We start from the raw sequence: 23,058 nt of genomic DNA, 5'->3' as shown, positions 1-23,058 counted from the left end.
TAACGCAGATGTGTTCTTAGGCACACGCAACAATTTTTGCACCATATACTGTCACAAACAGATGAACGAGTTCCAAATCCCCATTGGGCAATCCAAGTATTTGCAGGAGTCGGTTAAACCATGCATGATACGTTAGAACATGCAGGCATCATAGTAAGAAAGCAAGATCTCTGCCCCCACACAAGTATGAATTGCTGCACATGAATGAGCTAGCTTTCACGTGCCTTGAAAAAATTGGTTCTTGGGCAAGCAAGGAGATACCCAAGGTCTTTAATGCAAGGTGCCTAAGCGTCCATGCGTATGGTAACTGGGCGCAAAAATGACACGTGCAAGAAAGACTACACACACAAGCACTTGTCAATAGTCAACGGTTGCCAGATTGTGAAACCAAAAAAATATACCTCTTCTAAAAAATAAGAGTGCTCGTCACATCGTCACCATTATTGTGCTTGTGTTTGTCCTCGGTTCTCATACCTAATGAACTCTTTACCAGAAGTCCGAGAAATGGCTCTTCCAAAAATACATGCAAAACATGACAGATTTGTTAAGTCATGCATGTGCCATGATAGGAGCACAAGTGCCTAGGTACATGCGAGGAGTTATACCCTCGTGCGACCCCCTTCACACTATAACGCAGACTGCATTCAATCCTCTTCAAAATTAACTTGCAAGCAACTTGCAAGTCAGGTGCATGCAGAAGTGTATGGAAGTAATTTATGCATATTCTTGCCATCAGCTTTTGTCAAAATTGACACCAATTTGATCTATGCCATCTTGTCGTCACAGATGATGAAAAGCACCCCTGAAGTGCGTTTCAAATACTGCAAGTTGACATAAAAATCTAGGATGAAACATCGTGCGAACTTACGTACTATACACAATTTCATACCATTTCCATGTTTAGGACAAGAAAATAACTTTTTATAACAAGGTTCGAGTATTAAGAGATGATCACGTTCTCCACATACCGTATAATGGAGATGCTACCTTCACCACCTAACCGAGGTAATTAAAAAAATTGATTTTTCATGTTGCTGACATACCAACCAATACGAACCAACCTCTAAAGCAATTACGTCTCTGAGCTGTCCATGGATCCGAGGGGAATATATTTGTCGAGTGCGGGAAAAGTATTGGCAAGCTAGATACTGCATGCCATTGCCTGGTCATATCTATGCTATGTACCGCTTACACTTAAGGGTCACACTCGCGTAGGAGCTGCACCTTCAACTTTGCAGCACAAAATTGGAAAAAGAAAAAAATGACATTGCGCATGGCATGCAGTGTCTTCGGAGGTTGTTTTGAAAAGCTGCAGAGTCACAGGCGTAGCTCACACTAGCACTAAGCCATAGATAGCTTAGAAGACGACTGTATCCACAAGTGCGCAGCTGAACCAAGCCTTAGCAACGGTGACGGCAACAGTGGCGAGGACTAGATGAGCACCAGGTTACACGAGATGCATGTGAACGAATAAATGTATTAAAAAAAGAAGTGTTTACTCTCACTATAAACGGATCACAGAAATCGGGCATGGCTAGAAAAACAGGAAGAAAATGACCTGCCCCAGTGTAAAGGCTGCACCTCGACAAGATCACAGAAGAAAAGATCAAAAAGACAATTTTTCGAAACTAACACGCATAAACGGAAACTGACAAGTGCACTAGAAAATTCCCAATGCCAAGTTTGGACTGCAGTCTTTAATTTCAAGTTGCATTCACAGACAGAGGAGAAAATTAGTTTTATTGTGTAATCCCTGGTCCACATACTTTTGCTCACCGGTGTACATATGGGTCGCGTCATATGTCAGGGAACAGAAAGCTGACACTCATACACCCCAGACCATTAAATTTCCCATATTGATCATTGAGGCTTTTTTGTTTTCACCTCTATTGTGAATGACGTGCCATGCAGTAGGCAAAAAGTAAATGTACGCCAACATTTTGTGGCAGGTGTAGCCAGGTAACTTGCACCTTAACAAAACGATTGTGTACATGAATTTCACAAGTAGTATTTATACCTGCCTTCACCAGCAATACAACAATGGGGACACAATGGTGAGATTTATTACAGAGTATTTTACAGAGCCATTTTTCTCCAATTGTGACTTGTGAAAGCATGTCTTGACATGGATCAAAAATTTGAATAGTGCTTGAGCCTGAAATTTAAAAAAAAAACACACATGAACAAAAGTTATATACTTTTAAACATAGTACTTCTAAAATGAGTAACTCCATTTATGAAAATTACATAGAGGGCTGGATTCTGTAATGATTATTTTTCTGGTTCGTTCTTTTTGCCATTCATCACTGGCTTTTGCATGTCACTGTGTGCCATCTTCATCAAGATCAACTGCACGGAATGATCATCATTGTCATAGGCATGCCGCCACATGCTACTTAGCACAATGAAAGAAAAGAATAATAGAATAATAATAATAAAAAAAGAATCCTAGCAAAATACTGCTGATACTCTCATTAGCAAACTTCAAAAGTTCCTACAACTTCACTTTCAACGTTCCTTAGTGAATCCAACCATAACTCTCAGTAGCTTTCCAAATGTACGAAGAGGAAAGCAGTCTTTACCTGAACAGATGTGCAGTTCCCAAATTGTTCCCACAGAGAAAGTATCCACTGTTTGGCGATATGTCGATACAATTTGAATATCTGAAGTCGTGCTTTCCTGGGAAGTTGGAGAAGGCAGTCAGACTGGGAAAGTGGACCTGTAAGTACGAGTCAAAGTACTGTTGGTCAAGGTATTAACAGTGAACAACCTAGTAGCAGTACAGTCAAGTCGACTCAACTTGTTTTCCACTTGTAAAGCTTGCTTTTCCACACGAGTATGCAAAGTTAACAGTGATGCAGTGTGTGCTTTTATTTGACGAGTTATGTGCACAGTTTGTGCATTTTATGAGATGCAAGACGTAAGCATGGCCTTCATGACGAAACCATTTGCAACTCAAGGACTTGAGCTTGTGATGAAGGAAAAGGGCTTTTAATAGGTTTTTGAATAGCTCAAAAATCACAATGCATTTGAAATATGAAAAGAAAGCACATATAACTAAACAAATTTGGGGGCTTTTTTTCATCAAAAAAATAAAGAAGAAACAGAGCGAGACACAAATTATCTAAAATAGATTGAATATGTGACATCGGCCGCACATACTATATATTGTTCAACTGCATATGTAAACAAAAATAGAAGTACTAAAACTAAGAAAGAAAACATAACAGCAAGTGTACCGTGTACTTACCATCTTGACAGCATTAGGTTTGAAAGATGAGCTCATGGCTAGCAGTTCTGACGTGCAATTGAACTTCAACTGTGTCACCTCTGTCGTAAGGTTCATAATTTCTTTTAGAGGAGCAGGATACCTCGTTTCAAACAGCTTAGATGTCTCGTAGACATTCACCACACCTGAATCAGACCTAAGGGGCAAAAAGAAAGGAAACAGAAACAGCACATAAGGCATAGCTCATTATTATACAGCCTGCACAGATCAGCAGATATGTTACAATGGTTGAAGCTTATGACAATGTTTACCAAAGAACCAAAAAGTTGATTTGTTGAAGAAGTTTGTCAAGTGCAAGAGCTCTGCAAGATTTCAGAGCATGGCAGCACAGTTACTTGCCATCCTCCAACTGCATTCCCTTTCTATTACTATTATTATTATTACATGTCTTATTACTATGATCTCTTTCTTGTTTTTTCACCAGCATGCCACCATGTAGAGCCTTGATCACAGATCAAATGCAAGATTTCAATTCTCTGAACTGTCCCATGCTCTGTAATAAGTGAAAACACAGTGCTCAGACTAGTTATTCATGCAAGTGCTCAGCTGTTTCCAAGTAGCATGCTGTACTCATCAGCTTGGCGAGAGTTGCTATTGATATATGTATGTACTTTTTCATGCAATGGTCCAAGGCACAGAGCAAACCTTCGTGATGTCCTGTAGCAATAAAGATAAGTATGATGATATTGCGTATAAAAGAAAATAAACAAGAGTACTGTAGGCATTTCTACTGGTTGCGCTTGTGTGTGGCAGCCACAGCAATAGCAGGGACAGAACGAACTACTATATCTTGACAGTTGTGATGATCTTGTTCACTCACATGATTTTCTAAATGTTGTTTAAGATGCCTTCTAAATAACTATTTGCCACGTACCAATTGTATGCAATTTATCGTCTGTACTAGTACCCAAGGCTGTATGCAGGTAATGTATTTTCTTTTTTGAGTGCTTGTGTTTGTAGTAATTAATGACTGCTGAATGCTTATTTGATGTTTATTCCTGTTGTTTGCTTAACTAGTATTTTCACAATATGCCAATTTTCTGTTGTAGATAAATCCCTCTACAGTAATGCCTTGTGGGCAACATAGGTATGTACACTATACTAAATAAATAAATGACATCACAATAGTAGATCTAAATCTTGAGCATTGAAACCAAACCGGTTCAGAGAAACAAGTATTGTGCTAGCAAATTTATGGCGCTATGATACTTATCAGTGTTCCTTTGCTATGGTTAAGAGGCCTTTGACTGTCATTTAACACAAAGAAATGACAAGCCAAGAATGTCATGCCAGTACTCCTTTAAAACATAATGAACAAAAAATTAAGTAAGAAATAAAAAAAAAGTTCATTACAAGACGCATACCCTGAAGCAAGAAACTGTCCGTTTGGCGAAGCAGCCAGAGAGAGCCCATCTAGGCATCCATGATCCGTGAAACGATGCCGGCAGCGACGACTCTTCATGTCCCAAATGCAGACATCACTGCCACCTGTGCCAGGAAAACAGGAAGTGCCGGACAGAGTTTGCAGCTACAAATATAACACATGCTATTACGGTGAGGGAGACAAATCAGGGGAACTAAGAGGCCACATTTATTTTTACAGCCTACAGGCACTGAAGACAAGGAATGAACGGGAAAAATTGACAGTGTATTGTAATTGAAATGTAGAAATGACAGTGAAAAAAAAAGGAAATGAAAGTGAACGAAAAGACAACTCGCTACAAGGTTGGTGCCAAGCTCACAATCTTCACATTATGTGTGAAATACTGCACCAACTGAGCTACCGCAGCATCTGTCCTCCCTGTCCATTTTCTTCAGTGTTTGTATGTGTGTGTGTAGTAAATTTAGCCCTGTGAGCGCAGCTGCACTGAGACTCGCAGCCATGGCAGTGGATGATATGTATGTACAGTATTTTTTGTTGGAGAGCCCTAATGAGTGGCTGCCCACCAATGCATTCGAATGGAGGCAACTTTTTAAAGGGGGAGGGGGCTATAGAATTTATAATGTGGGGTTTCACGTGCCAAAACCACAATATATTTTTTAGACGTCGATTCTGTTGATTGAAAACTTACTTTCATTGCATTTGTTACTTCTTCAGAATGATAAAAAGCATAAAGCTGCAGAAAAGATTAAGAATTTTGAATTTTTAGTGAATATTGCTGGGTCGACAGAATGTGGACCCATGCAAAAACTCATTGCAGAAACATCAAATATGAGAACATCAACTATTTCCTGCCTAGCAGGCTTGAAAGGCGCCTATTTACACACTTGAAAATAATGCATGGTGCAAAACATAGTGAAAAACAATGAAAGAAGTCAACCTGCTACATGCAACAACACACTGATGCCAAGAAAGAACACCCAACCACCTACGTTCCCACTCGTGTTTCTCACTCATGTTATTCTGTGCTTGCTATTCAAACTTGCAGCACTATTTCCAATCAGCAGTGTTTCAAGATGTATGCAACACAATTTAGATATTTTAACTTTCATCAATGCTTTTGCTGTTGATACAATACCGTATTTACTCGCATAATGAACGCACTTCTTTTCTTGAAAAATATGCGTGAAGTTGGGGGGTGCGTTTATTATGCGCGGTAAAATTTTGGGTGATTTTTCTTCCCGGCGGTCACCTCTAAAAAACTCAGTTTCGCTCGAAATGCAAACAATCGATTGCAATAGCAAATGTGTAGACAGCTACACGAAGTCAAGGTAGTAGTTTTATCGGCCGTATAAACTTTCAAACAATCTCTTCAACGCAAACTGAGCGGCGAGAATGCAGCACGCACAAAGGTATGAGCTGCCATCAATTCAGCATCAACGCAGATCGCCTTGAAGATAGGGTGTGCCGGGGCCACACAATGCGAAGTTGCTGGCAGAGTAACCCCCCCCCCCAGGGCGCCAAGTGCACGAAAGAAGACAACGTGTTTCCTTGCCGATTTACTCCCGTGCACGCGGGAGATTGAGCCGCGATCGCCGGCGCTCCTCGATTGCGGTTGTGCAATACGCAGTTGCCAGAGAACAACGCCGCTGCCCCTTCACCCCAGGGCCTTTTGGGCGACAAAAGATGGAGCGCGAGATTGGTCGGCTTCCCTCAGATGCTTTCACTCACACCTACACCATGCGGCACGCAGCGACGACGACAGCAAAAATGCGCCTGGAATGTCCATATATTTGCTGGCACAATGGAAGTAGGAGACACGGCACTATTCGGCGTCTGACACAACATCGGACACAATTGCACTCACCAGATGCCATATCAGACGTCGAATCGTACCGTACGTTTCCTACTTCACAGCAGCAAGTTCAGGGTGCGATCATTATGCAAGAAAAAAAAAAGCACACTCTTTTGATTGGAAAAGTGGGGGATACGTTCATTACGCAAGTGCGTTCGTCATGCGAGTAAATACAGTATCTTGGAGCACACAATTGTGTACACAACGCCTGAAAGAAATATGATTAGGGGCTTGCCGTAGTGGGAATTACGGTTTAATTTGAACCACCTGGAGTTTTTTTAACGGGCACCCAATGCATGGTACACAGGTGATTCTGTATTTTGTACCCATCGAAATGTGGTTTATTTTGGATGAACAGTAAAGTACTGCATCCGAATGTGGTACTGAACAAAATGTGCTGCGAAATTCCATCTCTAGCAAAACTAGTGTGAACAATTCAGCTCAGCAGTTCAGTTGGTTTCTTTCATAGTGCATTTTTCTTTCATTCCACGTCTGCTATACTTCCTTGTCAAGATCATCCTTCGCAAAAAAAAAAAGATGTGTCACATCCCACACATCTCGATACGTTCAGTCCTCCAGCCAAATGGCATAACCTGCCTTATCACATTGCAGCCGAGCACACCACTAATAAATTTCTAAAACTTGTTTGCACATATCTCATGTCCCGACTGCTATTGGTCTGAGTGCAATGTTTCGTTCAGTTATTTTTACCACATGTCCTCTGTTCACATTTCATTAAGAAGTATATCCTGCTTTTGCAAGGTATAAGTGTAGAGTTCTTTTTATTTTATTTCTAGCACGCCGTCTGCTTACATGTGTTTTAACAGCGAATAATTACAACATTATTTAAAACAATTTTTGTACCTTGCATGCTTTGCATCTTGCACGAAGAGGGCCTTTAAGGTATAATGACCTAAATAATAAGAAAAAAATTACATTTACGGCTGGCCTTTTATGCTACATCTTATATACAATATTGCAGTCCCAGCTATTATTATTATGTATTATCCCACCTATACCAGGATATGCAGCTCTTCCTAAAATATGTTCTCCTCTTTCTGTATGTTTTATTCATAATTTTTTTCTGCTTATTAAAACAAAAGGCCCTTGCATGTCCCCTGTCTCAGTTCTTTTTGTTATATCATCAGTCTGCACAACGAAGTTTGTTCCCTGCCTCCAATTTCCACAGAAAACTTTGAAGTTTGTATTTCACAGAACAACATATCCGCACCCATCATACAATTTCATCAAATACAATAGATATTACTTAAGCTCAGAAACAGTAGGCAATGTGTAACTTACTCAAGAATTAGGTTAAAACAACAATACTTAATGACCATAGCACAAGCTAAAACCAAGTCAAATAAAAATTCCCTGGAACAGTCAAAAGCCGCTTACCAATAGTGTACATCAAAGAGCCATCAGGTGAAAATGCAACGCACTTCACCTGCTTATTCATCTTTAGTGTGTCCAAACACTCCTTTGACTGGAAAAAAAAAGATTCTCCTTTGAGTGAATAAGTATGTGGAACAATATCATCAAAGAAAACATGCGAACATCACCTCCACTTACAGAGAATAGCCCTAATAACAAGTCTATCAATTCTCACAGAGATCACATAATTTTACAAAATTACCAGTACTTGTTTGGCAAAACTATAATGATTCTCTCCAGGCGAATTTTCTTTAATGCAGGAAGTTCAACAGGGGGCTTGTCAAGACTAATCTAAAAGCAACTTTACTATATTATACTATATAGGCCTATATTATAGGCCTTGTATTGTTATTGGCACAGCTGTTTCAGACTTTTAAGCACCGCTCGCAGGGGACCAATGTGCATGCTCCTTTCAGCTTACTTCTAGCAGCACCTGCGTGCGACATTCCTGTCTCAATCTGAAAGTGGCCATCGAGATTTCTTTCTTCCTCTTTTGAAAAGCCCTAGAGCTTACAGCTAGCTTACAGGTAATTGAAGTCACAAGTTGCATGAAACATAACGAGCACTATTCCACAGGTGCGCATAATAATAACTCTCGACATGGAGTAAAAGAGTCCTTCGGCAAAAATTTTTCCCACGCGGCTAAAAGACACAAATCATCTCATCAAGTTGCTCCAAAGCAAGGACACTTGACAATGCACATGTCTACTTAGCTACAGGTGAAAAATAAAATGAGGGTCCAGTAATGTGAGCCAAGTGGCCTCTTCCTTATTGCTGCCCTATCGAGGCAACCGTAAAATGGCCAACTACAATGAATGTATTATGTCTGAGGCCTTTTCGAAGCAGCGTTTCATGGCATTCTTATTCACAGTTTCATCAGTGAATATATAATGTGTTACAGAAAATACAATCTCTCAATCTCAGCTGCACCGTTTCCGATGTGGCACTGCAACGGCTTTGGACATAAGTAAATTTGTGCAGCTGGTAAACTATATCGTTGTGAACAACTGAGACAAATATTGTTTCCGTAGGTGCAGCTGGGAGCCTACACATTATCTAAACAGAATCCTGCTCTTTCTTTACACAACTGCAAAACTCCTGCTACTTTTCTTCCTTATACTTATGCAAGAGTAAACACAATGGTTACTTGACGTAGTTCTTTAAATGTCAAGACAAAGCAATGGCTCCAGCAAAAGTCAAGCCACACTGATGGTGTGGTTCTGCAAGCTGCGCAGTATTGTCTTTAGTAAACTTATTAGGTGCCTCGGTGCTCGTACTGTGACAAGAGACAGTGCATGTGTAAATCAAGGAATACGTGGCACCATAACAGTGGCACCTTCCCCCTTGGTATGCTTCACGGCATAATACGGATGTATTGTGGCGAAGCTAACTTTAAGATCAATACTGTTTAGTGAATAAACGATGTGTTTTGGCATTTGTTCAATTTGACTCACTGCATAATTCGAATTAATGGAAGTCGTCTGTACATAGCGAAATATACTCATCTTTGTTTCCTTTGTTGTTTTTTGGATCCTAAAAAAAAACTGATGATAGTGATATTGTACTCGCGAAACACCACTTACTTTTGCAGAGACAATGAATATTTCACCAAAGCGTCCAGTCAGCACAAAGTACAGTCCATCAGGTGACACATAAAACTGCTTCGTGTTTGTGATGTTGAGACCTAAACAACGATTGAAAGAGAGAGAATTACACATGTGCTTTCTTTACGCATTCTTCAATCATTTCAATATTACAGTTTCATGCAAGAAAGCTTCACATTTGCCATAAGGTGCAAACTATAATTCACATCAGTAAGATGACACTGTACTGTAAACTCCATTCTAAAAGAGAACACCAGATTAGCTTTTAGCTTTCGATTACAGCCAAGATGTGAAGTGAAGGCCTGTAGAATATGTCTGTGCGATGCTTCATATCGGAACCTTTTTTCTGATGAAGTTGAATTGTTGCTGTTGTGTCTGCCTTGTTATTATTTATGCCTTGTTATCTATTGTTACGCATTGCATATACTTATGTAACCACTACTTTGCTTTTTTGTTACTGTAACCCCTTTTTTTCTTCATTCAATACAGGTACTTGTGCTAATTGCATATTTGCCTATTTGTAGCACTTTCCTATATTTCTGTACTGACTTCTTTTATTGCCCTCTTTCTATGCTCTCGCTTATGAACAGCAGTATTGAAAATAAATAAATAAATAAATTTAGTCATTCCCTTTAAGGAAAGACTATATTGTACGTATTTGTTAACCTTAGTGAGCTTCATAAAGCAGAAAATTTAACAAAAGTTTCATTCACAGAAAAAATGTAGTGTTCAATGCCTTTCTTCATAAAAAAATAAGGCTCAGAGAACAGCTGATAAATTATTATTATTGTTAAGCGTGCAGAAAAATAAACACAAGTAAATAAACTGCTGAGGAAACAGACCAGGCTGATAGCGGTACCCGAGACGGGTGCAATGCCTGCGGTATTTACGTGTAGAACTATATAATCAGTGCTCAGTGTATAGACTGAACAGCTTAAAATGAAATAATTTCTTAGGTAGGAGGACAAATGGCGGATTCCATGGCAAATGGCACAAGAACGGTTCACGAGGATTTGCAGCATGCCATAACAGCACTTACTTGTCACTCACAGACTACTACAAGGTGCCCTCACATTTCACGTTCTCAGAAAATACTAAAAATTGTGTCAATTTTGCATCTTCAAGAGCGCGTCTACCAAAGATATGAGATATGTGCAGTCAGCATTGATGTTGCGCTGTTTGAGTGCACCATGTATGTGAATTCCAGCCGCTTCAATTGCCCACAAGGGTGCAGCTATACGGTGCTTCTACCACAACGAACTTGCCACCATCCTAAACAGCGAGAAGAGGCGCGATGGAAGCACCCTACATAATAACACCTTGGCCTCCTCACCCAACCATCCCATTGATGCCCTACTTCCATCCATTCAACTCTGAACAAACGATGGCGGCTACACAGGTAAGGTGGCTAGCACAGGCATAAATATATGTGTGGCCATTACACGCGTAAACATCCTGAGAGCGAAAATAGTAAACTAGCTTATTTTTTACACTATAGCACATATTATTAGCTTATAACATTTTCAATCCCGAAAAAGGTGGTTTAATGTTACTACTGATTCTACTTTCAGTATTAGACTATTTAATTTTTAAACCTTGCTACCAAGACTAAACACTTCAATGCAGCAGAGCGAATTTGCCGAACACACTTGCTGACGAGTGCATTCTGCGGTGAGTGTCACTAAACGTTTCTGTATGACAGCCTGCAAATGACACTAGCAGCAAAGTGCACTCGCTCAAAATGACACTAAATTTGCCCATGTGAAAGGCGTATTAACTTCAGTATGTGATATTTATTTTTATGGTGAGCGACAGCATAACCAAGCGAATGCGGAGCACAGTGGGGGATGAAAAACACAAGGAGGAAAGCGGAGGAGCAGGGTACAGCAAAAGCATGAGAAGTAGTGCAGTGATGATGGCTATGATATGACACCAGAGTAGCACGCGTCGGCTGGGAGGTCTGTCTGCAGCGGCTGCTGTAAATCGCGTCCACGTGTCACCTACCTGCCTCTCGTGATCTCCAGATTAGCAAGGCAGTCGCGCCGCACTTCGGTCCATTTTGCAATGTGCCGCACAAGAGAGATTGTCGGCACCAGCCAACATATCACGAAATGAAAACATGTATACAGCTGCGGTCAAATTCTGCACTAGGGAGTATTGTAATTGTCAGTGAACATTTTAGTACAGTAAAATCTTGCTGGCACCGTAGGACCCTTTTCTTTTCTTTTTTCTTCTAATTTCAAAGTATCATACCTGCCAGCCTGGCGAGATAAAAAATCGCGAGACTTTTGATTCACGCCAGGGGGGGGGGGGGGGGGGGGTTTCGTTCAAACTTTCAGGCAGTGTTCGACGAGTCCTTTTGCAGGACTTTGCTCCCTTTAAAAAACTGTCGGAGTAGCTTTGCTCAAAACATGGTCCAGACTGACGGCCCTTCACTAGCAGCAGGTGTCGCACATTGATGAGCGGAACGCCGTCCTAGTTTTTCGCACCGTGCTAAAGATCCTCTCACACTCTGCGTTGCTATGCGATATAACGAGTAAATCCAGCATCACCTTAGCAACTCTGTGAAACGTTTTCCATCAGTGTTTTTCATTTTTCAAACCATAGACCACTGCACATCCCACCTTTCTTCATTCAGAATGTCCTCTGGAAGACTGTGCGCCTGTAGTGTGGCAAACTCAGCTTCGAGAGCATCTAAAGCGTCTTCAGCAGATACAGTGAAATATCAAGGCAGCAGCTGAGAAAAACTCTGAATAAGGAAATGAAGACTTGAGAGCGATGCTTGCGAAATAAATTTCAGGTTGGCCACCTCCACATTCTTCAGAGTTGCATTTCATCAGAGTGGCATTTCAGAGTGGCGTCCACATCCATAGCGCTTCACCTCATCGCATTTTGGAAATATCTTCCATAGAAGAGGCCCAACGTAGTCACTGACACGAAAGGGTAGGTTGCGTTCGACGAGGAATCCCGTAAACAGGCACTCCACATGTATAACACTGTCGTCGCACTTGTTCCGGAGAAAGTTCACTATGTTGCCTTGCTACTCAGCGGTGCGAACATAGCTTTGATGCTTCACCGCTTTGAGGCTTCATAGCTTTGATGCTTCAAGTCACCTTTGACACCACGCGACACACTGACATCGCATCCACATGCTGTACAATATGCAAAATGTTCTCCTTTTCTTGATGTCAAAAAGCACGGAAATTCAGAAGTATAAGATCGTAAAAACTTCTGCAAATACCTTTTCTTGGGCTGTGATAGTGCCATGGCATCAAGCACACGAGGATTCTAACTTTACACAGTGCACTGCACACAGACGACATATCCAACACTAATCATACGCTCAAGCAGCAGCAACAAGATGCACCATGGAGGAAGGCATGCATGAAATGCAAGAGCTACATTGGCTCTGGCTTTGGTCCGTTTACTAGGCACCGTAGTCGCTCAGTCGATGATACCGATGGTGCTAGTGCAGTCATTGTTGGTGATGCTGAAGATTACAATGTTGCTGTAGATTCTGCAATGCCGGTTTTGCAAAAACCATTATTGCGCGAACGGAGACCACTTTTCGGGAGATATAAGACAGTGATCTTGCAATTGGAAAGTTCAGTAAAAAAATCAGGAGTCTCCCGGACGAATTGGGAGGGTTGGCAGGTATGAAGTATGCCTACAATTTCAAAAACTTTCATCATGCATAGTCGGCACACATGAATTTCCAGCTTTCAAACAAATATAGCTTGTGGACTACAGTCCAGAAAATGCAGTGCTTTCTCACTAAGAGCAGAGTACAGAAAGGATGCAAGGTGTAGGAAGGAAAAAGAAAAAAAAATGCAGAAGGAAAAGGCAAAGATAAATGCTGTATCACAGATAAAAGTCGCACAAGCATAAAACTTCTGGGCAAAAATTAATGCATGAGGGGTGGGGAGGCTACCTCAGCCAGAGTTAGTACCTTTAGGAAAACGGATCTCCGTCGTTTTGCCGGCCATCATGTCATAGCAGAACATGTGGTCTTTCTGTGAAGAGCCGGCCCATATTTCGTGGCCATCCAGAGAAAAATGAGCACAATATATGGGAAAGCGGTCAAAGTGAACAGCCTGAATTTTGGCATTGGTCTTTCCATCAACCTAAAGAAAAAAAAAATGCACGTCAATAAGGGTCGCTTGGAAGGGCCTCTAAACAAGTTCGTAAGTTTTTTGAACATGCACACTGCTGAAAGCACCTTGATCAAAACATTATTGTTCACTGTAAAATTAACAGTTCAAAACTGCCTGCGAAGGAAAAAGGCTGCGATAAGATAAAAATTTCAAAAGGTGAATGGAATTTCCTGCCATATGAATCAGTCCGTGAACACTGATGCTGTGATTTGTAACGTAGGTCATTTTCCCCTTTGTATCATACTTACACAAATCTAGCCCATCGTTTTTTACAAAAAAAGGTCCAAAAGTTGCTAGCGCACAATTGGATAAGAAACCAAGCCGAATTCGCGGTGTTGGCGACAATCTACCGTAAGAGCCATCAAATGCAGCGCGATGGCCATCATGAGATGGGCAGAGCACATATACTAGAAGGTTGCTGTGGGTTCATTTTGTGCTAGACTACGATCACTTTACAAGATAATATGACTTTTGCGAGATCTTGTGTGACTAGGCACCGGATGCATCAGCCCATACAGCCACCAGCATTTTCGGTGCAGTGCTAAGCCTGCTATATGCGCAGAGTGCCAGAAACACTCTTAGCTACATATTTAGACAAGAGTGATGCAGGGTCACATAAAATCTTGTGGAAATGATTGCTTGAAAATGTCATGTTGTGTGCTTGCTATCTGTGGCTAATGAAGCAAAAGTGACGATGCCAAAGCCATTTTCATCGTGAAAGGTCATTTAAAAAAGTTTCCTTACCTCTTCATTTATTTTCCTGATCACAAACGTGGGGACATTATATTTTTTTTAAAAATAAATAGAGCGCATAATTGCATTCAGGTAAACCTTTCTTTCTTAAGCCAAGGAATATAAGTTGCATGTTATATTTGGGTGTGTGTTAGAATCGTGCAAATACAGTAGTTTCTGAATCAGAACTCACATGGGAACTGTCAACAGGCAAATTTGAAACGAACAGTTCTCATTTTTGTGCATCATTGCAATTTGCATGGTTTTGAAGATATAGAAACAGCCAATGTAATGATCAAGCTAGACAGAATGTGTGCACTTATAAAGAAAATTAAAAGAAAAAATTATTTGTGAACCATGATTTGTATTATGCGATCACATGCAAATTTCTTAATGCGCGGCCCCACGGACCTGTCCAGCATATTGCCATGAAGGCACACTGCTCATCACTTCAACACAGAGCTGCAGAGACTATAGAACTACCATTCAGTGTTTTCAGTTTCTGCTATGAAATTTGTGCCTTTTTCTGTTTTTATTTCCACACAAAGGAAACGTGCATGTGTATACATGTGCCCATGTTAACTATAGGTCCTGCTCTTCAACACTGTATTAGCTCCGATACAGAATAACAATATTTTAACAGAGTCTAGCAAGGGTGTGATGTCCTATATTATTCAGGAAATTAGTGACTGGTTTGAGTGAGTGCTGTGAGATAGGACCCCAAATAGAATAAAAGTTTATTTTTATCATTATGCAGCTACTGAGCCCCAACGAATACCTAAAGCATAAAAAAAGTAACTAAATAGATAACACTAGGTCTTACAAGCCATTGTGAAGAAAAGTCTTTGTACATTAAAGGAGTAATGATAGCCAAACCTCGATGTTTGTTTTGTGTTATGTCATTTGTGCCTTATGAACACCTCATTACTTGGGTGGCATGCTGACACATGATATTTAGCTCGCCAGGCTCCTTGCATTGCAGAACATGTAGGCTTACAGCCGAATGCTAGTCACCATTTTGGCTTATTGATAAAATAACTTTTACTGTCACTTTTTGGTTAAAGTCGAATAACAGAAAAGAAAATTGGAGTAAATTCTTTTGTTTAAACTAAAAATGTAGAACCTTGGATATAAGTGTAACTGATAAAACAGCATTTTTCCTGGACCTTTGTTTTCTGCTGACGATTTGTGTAGGATGCGTCTATGAAGATAGTGACATCGTTTTACGTGGTTAACTATGCAGGCTATGCATGAACTTTTTTTTTTCTTTTCTTCTTTGTTCAATGGCCACAACTGGGAATGCACATTACATGCAAAGTCAGGTTATACAGATAAAAATATGGTAGTACATCAATCTTACGGCATCTGCCATTTTTAACAAGTTGTTCCGTTATGTTGTGAACAAATAAGCTAACTAGAGAAAGAGAATAGCATTTCAACCCTTTGCAGCTGAGTGGGGACGCGGTAGCCAAAAAACACAAAAAAAAAGCATGAAAAATTCACCTGGCAAATAGTTGCTGTGCCCGAAAGAGCTGCTACAAGAGCCACTTGAGAGTTTGGATGAAACTCGACACTTTTCAGCACACTCTGAAAGAAAAAACAAGACAGAGTGAAACAAGAGCTGTTGACTGGATGAGCCGCAGAACCCTATAAAATCCTGATCGAGGACCCTCCCACTCAGATAATGCTAGTGCCCTTTTTCCTTTTTGCAAGCAGTGGCCACTCTCTTGTCAAGTTTTCTGCTACCAGCTTCACACGCTATGTCACACTTGTGGCTGAGAGGATGTTCTACATCTGCCACAATGACTGCAAGCAGCATTGGCTGACACTCCCAGGGCCAGAATTATAAATAAGTACACGTACACAAATACCCAAGAAAGTGGACGAGCTGCCACTTTAGTTCAGTTGGCAGAGCATCGCACCAGTGATGCAGAAGTTGTGGCTCTGGCTCCCACTGGTGGCGGATTGTATTTTTTTCTTCCATTTTCGTTATTTTTTGCATTTAAATTAAGGTCACAGAAAGCTCTATGCTTTCCGTGGCTTCATTTGTTAGCTACAAATACTATATTGAAGCCCTTGGTTCCCTTGAGTCTTCTCACTAACTTCTCACTCAAAGCATGATTTAGATTTCAGAAAGCCAATGAGCAAGTGTCGTGACGGGGTTATCGTTGCAGCACTATTTTATCCTAGTTTGGTTCTTTTGACAAAGCGTGACAGATGCAGGACCTGTCGACTGCATCTCTCAGTTAATGATGGCTTAGTCCGCTGCATGGAAGGTTGCACTTTACTCCTTTGCAAGCCTTTCAATTTCCAGCAGTAATCCATACAAGCGAAACAAAACTGCAAATGCAACTGGCCACTGGGGGTAGCACGGCTATACATGGCAAAGTTTGAAACTTCCATCTCTGGTTTTGTATGTATGGCCCCTTTTAAGTATGGCACGTTCAGTTGTACATGCCAAGATGATGTCTCAATGTCAGAGGCCATCTCATGAAAATATTGTTTAAGATTCTTTGCATATATGTATACCAAATTTGCACGATTCTACCGTGCCACCGATTATAACATGCAGTTATATTACTGCCCAAATATTTTAAAAAACTAACTTGGTGCCGATTCCACCGCAAACATAAAGTAACAACACCTGGGTCGACGCGTAGCATGCACAAACAATATTATAGAACACACAAAGGCACACAGACATGTGCACAGCTTAATCTTAGTGGCTAGTTGCTATCGCAGTCCGACGACACCTCCTTTTTGCTGTCTACTGACTACAGAAAGTAATCTTCAGTTCCATTTAATGCATTAGACATGCCACAGTTTTTGAAGGCTAGCGCAACCACTGTCTGCGGGACCTTGCAATGTCTCCGAGTGTTGCTTTCTTCAGACAACATGTTTGATGACAGTGTGGCTAGCTACCTTACATAGAGCTTCTTCTGGTAAGAAACGGTTTCAGTTTTGATCTTGATAGAATGAGTTACGACTGCAATGCGCATGCAAATATGAACGCACCTTTTACAAAAAAAAAGTGCGCCTAGAATCGTGCAAATACGGTACTTACGATAGGACATAAGGCCCAAAATATTCCAGCCCTTGCCAAATACGTTATGAAAAACAACTGCAAGATGTGCATGTCCACATGTTTGCTACAACACCACTGTGTCATTATGTGGTAGTTTATCTTAAATTTTATCCCTTTGAGGGTCAATGCCATAAATGTACGGCACCGTGAACAAGTCCCAAATGGTAGATGCCATGTATTTATGGCACCGTCTGTATGTTTGAAAAGAATGGCAATTTTCAACTCTTTGTTGCCCAGCCAGTGCTGCCATCCTGTGTGGATGCAAGAATATGTTTTACTTTTTTTTTTCTTTGCTGTGTAGTTCCTTGGTTTTTCATTCAACGACATCTCTATGGTGGCGTTTCAGCGACCACTCGTGCATCAGTGCATGGGAGGGCGCAAAGAGGTTAGTTCTGGTTTCGTCTTACAACTGTTCAAAGGCGGGCTGCCCTATATGAATGATGCTGCTAGGCCTACGTTTTCTTTTCTCGAGACTCAGCTGGCGAAAACTTCATTGTTCCTTGTTCAGGACGGAATGAAGCATTACAGCAAATTTCTAACTCGTTTAGTTCTTCTGACGAGCGCACAACCATAGAGTTTTCTTGCGTGCGCTCACATACACGGTTTGATTATGCTATGGGCGAGCACAATGGTTGTTAAGTTCCAAGTGAGTTGAGCGGCAATTCCTCCAATGCGGACCACTACCCAAGTGCCAAATCTGAATAGTATTTCAGTGTATCTACTTTTTATATTCTTATTATAAGTGTTTATGGAAGCCCATCTGTATTCACGAATAATGAATGCTTGTTTATCTACAGAAAATACTTTTTGTTGCTTTACGGTAACTCTAAAAAAAATTGCGGTGAATATTTTTCGAAATACGTCAGTCTGAACATTATAAATCTGAAATAAAAAAACTTGACCCTCAGGGGGGGGGTTGCACTTGGGGCAAAAAATTGACCTTCAAAGGGTGAAAAGCAATAACTTCTACTATACAAATTTCTGAAGCAGCTTGCTATCTTCCAAGTAGAATTGTATGTGAAATAGTCAACTCCGTTCCCACACCTCAATTATACAGTAAGAATTCAGGCATGATAAGGACATGTGGGTGCAACGAAATTCACTGGAAAATTCAACAATCTTCATTTGTGTTTCTGCTGTATACTTTCAATGATACTGGGTATGCAAGAAATAAGATTGAGGTAAATTCTTAACAGGCAGAGTCAACTGAGGCTTCAAAGAAGTATAGGAGTAGTAGCAGCAAGGGGGATTTGCTTGACATGTTAAAGTAAACATCAAACGAGAGGTTGCTGAAAGTCTTCTTACATTTTCCCTGGACTCAAAGGCCAGTGGTGTACATTTGTGAATTTGCAACGTGCTTGTTGGCAGGTTCTTAGAGTCTCCAACAAATCTAGTTGCTTTTCGCAATATTTCATCATCTTCCTCGTCATCTGCTGGTGCAAAAAGCAAAAAAAGCAACAAAAGAGTGATTGCATTACTAAAACTTATGTATGTATAAGTATGTAGCACGAATTACACCAAGTAAGTAAAACAAATTTTGTGAATATCTATATAGATACTACCCTTTCGCACATATAACTCACCCATGTATCACCCATGTATATTGGCATCACCGCCAATTACAGCCTCCCCAAATATAGATAAAATGAAATTAAATTATGGCGATTAACAACCCAGGAAACAGATGGACAATGAGAGATGCTGGATTAACTTAGAACATCTGGAGCACTTTAATGGACATTTAAACAGAAGTACACAAGCGCCTTTACATTCCACACCCATGGAAATATGGCTGCCGCCGCCATAATTGAACCCATGACTTTATGCTCAGCAGCACTACAGCACAGCAATTGAGCCACGGCAAGCCTTGGAAATAAAATGATATAAGCTGCGAGGAGTATAACCTGTGCAAATAACTGCATACAAGATCGTTAAAATCTTTACCAAAGTAACATGGCACCATGCAATGTTCCAGAAACAATTAGTTCTATCATTAGTGCTGCTCTGTAATTAAGTGCAGTACAGTGCTAAGACAGCTCAAGATTGATTTTTATTTGCGATTTATGAGATGCATCACACATTGCTATGATGCCAGCATTCAAAGAAAAAGGTTTGTGTATAACCTCTGCCAATGATTTGTAGTTAAACTTCAATTTACGTTAAATGGTGGTTATATGCTTAAAAATCCAGTATGTGTTTAGTGCTCTTCTACTAAGGATACCTAAAACGTGGCGAACCTGATGGTTTGTCGGCGTCACTTTGCTCTGCCCACCTTGGTACGCCCATAATTTTTGTGTACCTGAAAAGAAAAAGAAATTTCAAGCAAGCTACTTGTGAAGACAAACACCTGCACTCAAGTGCTATTCACTCAAACTTGCTGGGAGCAGCCAATTTAGCCTGAAGTACCCAAAAGTGCTTCAAATCCCATGGCTCACAAGTCCCACTCATGGCTCTAAAGCCAGTGAAGAGAGAGGCAAACTCTTGCCTTCATCCTCCAGAGACTCTTATACTGTGTATCGCCAACTCTATGAATAGCATTGAAAGCTATGGATCACAGCAGCCAATGAGAAAGACAGTACACACACACAAAAAAACACGCTTTGCAGATGTATGGAAATCTGAACAACTCATACATCAAGGAGAGCAAAGCTGTATGAGGGAGTTTTGCCCTTCAAATGTAAAACAGTGCTCTTTGGGGCGTGTTGGAGCAGAGGTCGCTCCGCTATTCTCGCAGGTCCCCTCGGAGGCCCAACAATGATGGGATGAGGCCCCAAGATTAGCAGTGGGCGAGATCCTCAGCATGTGTGTGAATGCCAAAGCCAACGCCGATGAGATGCCGATAGGATGCTGGTCGTGTGGGAATAAGAACGCAGAGGTGCTTGGTTTGCCACCCCAACTAAAATTTTTTTTAGCCAAAGGCCTAGGTGCAATACACGAAGAATGTTTGTAGACTTTGGGTGCCTCCTAGCTGAACTCCAAAGTGAGGTCAGTTAAACGAGGCGGGAGAAATAAAAATTACTAATTACTGGCTAATATAAAAAGAAGCTGTTATCTATACAGGTGAGGTATACGCAAGGTCACTTTTATACAACTCTTGAGAATTATGTTTCAAAGTAAATTTAGGACTCTGGTGCAGGCTGCATTGCTATCGCTTCTATGATTGACATCTGATACCGAGCATGCTGCCGCAAGCCACCAACCTCTACCACTGTCACATGAAAACAGTTAATATCAAATATCAAGAAGTCTTTATTGAGTAACACAAAGTTGTGGAGTTGTGGAAGTTCCCTTCACAGCTTTACTGTAAAGTGGCATTACTGCCACTAATCCACCTCCACGTGACACCAGCTGACTGTAACGATGACAGAAGTATCAGCAGCACACAAAAGACAAGTCCTTGTTTCTGTAAAATGTGCAGCTGCCTCTCGGGTCAGCTAACGACACCCACAGCTTTCACTACACTGCACAGAATTGATGTCATGAAGTGTAGTGCCAGGAATTCCCACAGGTGCAGATTGATGTGGCCAGGGCTTGAGAACACCTACGCTCCTGGTGAATGTTTTCACTTCTACAGAGGCTGTACATAATTGTGCTTGACATCTAGAACATAGTGGCCTGCACAAACAGCAGGCTCACGAAGCACTTCTCATGGCACTTCACATACTTTAATCGAAGACATAATGCTGATAGAAAATTCAGCATATACAATAAGCTCAAACACTACCTGTGGCAATTTATCTTGTTTCTATTGACATCTGATGCCCTAAAGTCGCATCAACAAGCTTTTTTTATGGATCTATAAGCTTTTTACTTTACATAGATGTATTCTTAATTGCGTCTTCAAAACTGAGAGGGCTGCAGCATTTAGGAAGAGAAATGAAAAAAAGAAGGCAGAGACATTGGCCTCACGACCAGTCCCTGGCCTGCTACTCAGCCTAAAGAAAATGGGAACGACGAAAAAAGAAGTCAATCAAAGTGGTGAGAACAATAAGCAATATGAATAATTTTCTTAGCACTGTGACGCGCAGGTCAACCACAAGCAATGCAGCACATAATGTGTTTTTCTCTCATAATTCTTTGTTACTCATACATCATTAAACTTCACAACATATATCTGTCTGACACAGGAACTGCAACCAGGTGGAACAAGAATCCTTCAGCTGCACCAATTTTTGCCGCTGATAACTTCCACACAGAAGATATATACTGGATGCACATGAGACAAATCATCCATGGCAGATCATTAAACTATGACACTATTAACATGTTAAACACTACTTAAGTGCTAAGTGAAATTAAAAGGACAAGTGTAATCTGTTCAATAAGGAGGCTATGTCAAACATTTGCCAACACCAGTTGACAGTGTGCTTTGTGATAACTCTGTCGCAAAAGCTTACTGGGCCTTGAAAAAAATGAGGGACAAGTGACGTCGACAAGTGTATAGAAGTGTATAGATGCTTTACGTTGCACTTACTTTTTTCTCAAGTGATCAGAATACTCGTCTGTCTTTCTAGCCATCTTGTGAAGTGGCCGCCCGTCAGTGTGCTCCTCTTTGTCTTCCCCTCTGCAAAGGCAAGGCGTAGTATAGAATATTCGGCATTGGCCACTGACGACTAGTAACGGGGATGTGCTCACTGGATGTCATTGTCGTCTTCGTCCTGCCAAGCAGGCTTCTTGACGGCATGTTGCGGTAGCAATTCAATGCTCTCTGCATCACTTTCATCCTCACACTCAGACGTTTTCCGCTTAGATGTCTTCTTCCTCCGTCTTTTAACCTGCGAAATAGCGCCACACAGTATTTGTATATGTACGCGTTGGTAGGTCGGTGAACGCTCGCTTCGGTGAACATCTGCATGGAACACGGCAGTAAATGAAGGATGCTTTACATTAGATAAGGGAATTCGTAGACTTGATGGTGCGATCGCAAATGCGATGTTACAAAACAAGAAACAAATGAGCAGTAGAAACGACTCACGTGAGACGACTCGACCGGATCGCGACATGACCCAAACACTAGCTTCTCTAAGTTCTCTTCCTCGGAGTCCTTTTCAGCTTCGTCACTGCTTCCTTCATCTTCTATTATATCAACAGACTTGGTAATGGGTACGCCGTCCTGTCTAGCCGGCAGTAGCTTCGTCTCGACAGCTGTGCGCAGCATAGTGTCACCTGGAAACAGAGCATGCTCTATGTATTCCACAGTCCGCTTTACGCCGGGGGATGAAGCTAAAGTGTGTAAAAAAAGCTTGGGCAGCCAGAATTCAGTAAGTTACCTTGAAAAGTTGAAAAACACAGAAAACAGCGTGGTTACGATGGCAGCCGACGGCTGATGTGGTAGCGATGGCGATCGTGCTATTGGTTCTATTATAGAAGCTTAAAACAAAATAACGTGTATCATGCCTCAATTTTAAGGTGTTTATTATAACTAGAGTATAAAACATAAAAAGTATGCTCAGCGAAGGTTTGCCACATATTTGAGGCGTGAAGTCAACTCAAGTAGAAGTTTTTGTATAGTCAACTTTATCCA

The 23,058-nt window shown here is 41.0% G+C and overlaps 1 protein-coding gene across 1 annotated transcript; it reads right to left on the bottom strand.

Annotated features, from left to right (window-relative positions):
* Window positions 1-2,043: 2,043 nt before the first annotated feature.
* wcd (U3 small nucleolar RNA-associated protein 18 homolog wicked) lies at window positions 2,044-22,920 on the bottom strand. The gene is made up of 14 exons (XM_065432777.2): window positions 22,805-22,920; window positions 22,510-22,700; window positions 22,170-22,309; window positions 22,009-22,098; window positions 19,772-19,833; window positions 18,840-18,964; window positions 15,953-16,036; window positions 13,513-13,687; window positions 9,543-9,643; window positions 7,924-8,011; window positions 4,654-4,777; window positions 3,251-3,425; window positions 2,583-2,719; window positions 2,044-2,155 (listed from the first exon to the last, which is right to left on the bottom strand). The coding sequence occupies exons 2-14, from the start codon at window positions 22,690-22,692 to the stop codon at window positions 2,131-2,133; spliced, it is 1,509 nt and encodes a 502-aa protein (XP_065288849.2). The 5' UTR covers window positions 22,693-22,700; window positions 22,805-22,920; the 3' UTR covers window positions 2,044-2,130.
* Window positions 22,921-23,058: the final 138 nt, after the last annotated feature.

The sequence above is a fragment of the Dermacentor albipictus genome, chromosome 3 (assembly GCF_038994185.2).
Source record: "Dermacentor albipictus isolate Rhodes 1998 colony chromosome 3, USDA_Dalb.pri_finalv2, whole genome shotgun sequence".
Lineage (NCBI taxonomy): Eukaryota > Metazoa > Arthropoda > Arachnida > Ixodida > Ixodidae > Dermacentor > Dermacentor albipictus.
This window is presented reverse-complemented; position numbering and strand designations above follow the sequence as displayed.